The 2479-nt window shown below is 40.2% G+C and overlaps 1 protein-coding gene across 1 annotated transcript; it reads left to right on the forward strand.

Annotated features, from left to right (window-relative positions):
• Positions 1–823: 823 nt before the first annotated feature.
• Positions 824–1967, forward strand: LOC108561364. Its single transcript, XM_017919261.1, has 5 exons — positions 824–876; positions 936–1109; positions 1165–1411; positions 1474–1652; positions 1706–1967. The coding sequence occupies exons 1-5, from the start codon at positions 824–826 to the stop codon at positions 1965–1967; spliced, it is 915 nt and encodes a 304-aa protein (XP_017774750.1).
• Positions 1968–2479: the final 512 nt, after the last annotated feature.

Consider the following 2479-nt stretch of genomic DNA (forward strand, 5'->3'; position numbering starts at 1 on the left):
TCCTGAAAAACACCGCTCGCTCGCTCGCATTCAAGGGGATGCGAGTTAGATGGTATTATGTGGATCTACAGACGGGAAGAGAAGAGGAGGAGGACGAGGACGAGGGAGAACTTGGGGGGCAATTTGTAATGCGTTGTAAACGGACGTGTAATTCGGGGCAGCGCTGAATGGAACCGCAGCACATCGCAAACTGCTAATTTCAGGTTTGCCGTTCGCTCAATTACAGCCGCTAGTGAGTCTCTTCTGTATCTGTACGTATATATATATGTGTATGCTTGGATGTGAGGTTGTGAGGTTGTGAGTGTACGTGTAAGGGATGGAAAGCGTTGGCTATTATCTGCCCCTTAACTGCTATTATAGTAGATAGAACGTATAACGTGAACACACACTACTACCGACTGAGAAAACACAGAACCTGTACTATCCTGTTTTCTTCGATTTAACATTATCTTCTATCAAGAATAGGCATATCCAATTAACCTACATTTCGTAACGTTTCTACTTGATACACTTTATTGGAATCTATTTAATAAACTAGTACAATTAGAATGTTTAATGTATTTAAATACATCTAAATATCCATGGATCCAATTGTTGCTATTTTCTAATAAAATTTGTTATAAATTTGTCAATTTCCAAAGATTTCCTTCGCCAATATTCGAGTCGCAGTGATGACGGAACAACTGATTAGAATCATGAAAGATTATTTAAATAGTTCGAGGTAAGTCGCAAAAGCCGTGCAAATTTCCTAGTGTCAAAATTAGATATTATTTTTTCCCCGAAAAAAACTCATCAAAATTACCAATGTTAAATAAATCCTAAAATGGATATTACCGACATACCTGGAGTTACAGATACAAACGCCAACGCTTCAAGGTTGACATCGATGAATTAATAGATTAATTTGGAAAGTAACATATTGATTGTATTTACAGAACATCGGGCAAACCGGACACGTTAAATTCGGAGTTCTTGTATTACTCGTCGGTATTAAAAATTTTGGCAGCGACTCTCACCAATGAATTGGACAAACAGAAGATTGTGCCGTGGGCAAAGAAGCTCTTCAGGCCGGAGTATCACAGCTCTCAGTTCCGCGAGAAGAGAAACAAGTACGTGATATATCTGATTGCGTTGATCGATTTAACGTTAACTATAATAACATAGGTATCTTCTACATTTGACGTTAACGATCCTGAACGATGAAGCTTACGGCATCTTCACGCAAATACCTCCCGCCGGCGCTCTACTAGACCTGGAGAGCATTGAAAAAGAACAATTTCCAGCAGCTGAATGGGAACTGGATACGACTTGGCAAGACACCAAGCGCAATTTATCGGAGGAGTTTGAGCCCCTCCAGTGTTCGGTACATTCGACCCTGGATGAATGCAACAGCGATCATCTCTTAGATAAAGTGCGATGAGGCTATATCTAATTGATCATTATAATTGAACTTTATTTTTTATACTTGTGTAGATCCTGGATCAGGAATTTCAGTTCCTACTGTATTTAGTTAAACCGTACGCGGCGCTTCTACCCAACAGTTACGATAGGACTCGGGTAGCCACTTGGATGCAAACACTTTGCTCGATTGCGGATGAATCGTGTTCGAGTATGCGGGGAATCAGGAACGATTACATAATGGCTCTGTTAGGGTAACTTAATGAATATTTATTTTGCTTCAAATATGATGCGTTTTCGTGTGTAGGTACGTGCACAATCTGAGACTTGTTGGACCGTTCTCGCAGTATCCGCCGATTCGAGCTTTACCTCCGTTAGCCGAGGCCGCGAAAATGGCAGCAGAGACGAAGCCTATAACAGATCCCAACGGACCCGATGCGGCCGAGTTCTTAGCTTCGCAACCTGTACCCGATGATGGAGCTTTCTGCTACATAGCTCTAACGGGAGATCTGATAACGAGTAATCTGCCACCACCCAGTGGTCCTGCCGGACCTCCAGATGACTATTGAATCGTACACATTTTTTTGTTAGCACCTTTTGAATAAACAGTCCCATTGTTAAGTTCTTGGTTTCATAGGGAAGCGCGCGCGCAAATATTTGCGTTAGTAAATTATTAGTCGAGGATGAATTGTGCGGTTTTGTTGGGGTTCAGTTTGATGTATGAGAGTGCGGTTTGATGAATGACCCTCTAACAAGCGAATCGCCCGGCATTTACATAACATTATCATCGAATTATAATTCGTCCGCTCGCCAAGAATTCACGGTGATTAAGGTCTGATACCGTACAAACCAAAGCTACAATAATTGGATGACACCAAGTTTCATCCCATAATATATTCACAACGTGATATAAAGCAATGTTAATGTAACCTTTACATAGAAAATACTACTAATTAAATTATTTCCATAGTAGCTCAAGTGTTTGAAATTTACGGTAATTTTTTAATTTATAAAACTTTTAAACTACATAAATTAGACTTTCAAAGACTTTCGAAATCGAATATTTGGCTTAGTGAAGATC

Source organism: Nicrophorus vespilloides, unplaced genomic scaffold, assembly GCF_001412225.1.
Source record: "Nicrophorus vespilloides isolate i.1.1-1 unplaced genomic scaffold, Nicve_v1.0, whole genome shotgun sequence".
NCBI lineage: Eukaryota > Metazoa > Arthropoda > Insecta > Coleoptera > Silphidae > Nicrophorus > Nicrophorus vespilloides.

What these genes read in the sequence shown, in the direction of transcription:
- LOC108561364 (XM_017919261.1), top strand. Translation starts at nt 824, where the DNA reads ATGGATATTACCGACATACCTGGAGTTACAGATACAAACGCCAACGCT. An exon ending in ACAAACGCCAACGCTTCAAG is followed by an intron (nt 877 to 935) that starts GTTGACATCGAT and finishes TTGTATTTACAG; the next exon opens with AACATCGGGCAAACCGGACA. An exon ending in TACATAATGGCTCTGTTAGG is followed by an intron (nt 1,653 to 1,705) that starts GTAACTTAATGA and finishes TTTCGTGTGTAG; the next exon opens with GTACGTGCACAATCTGAGAC.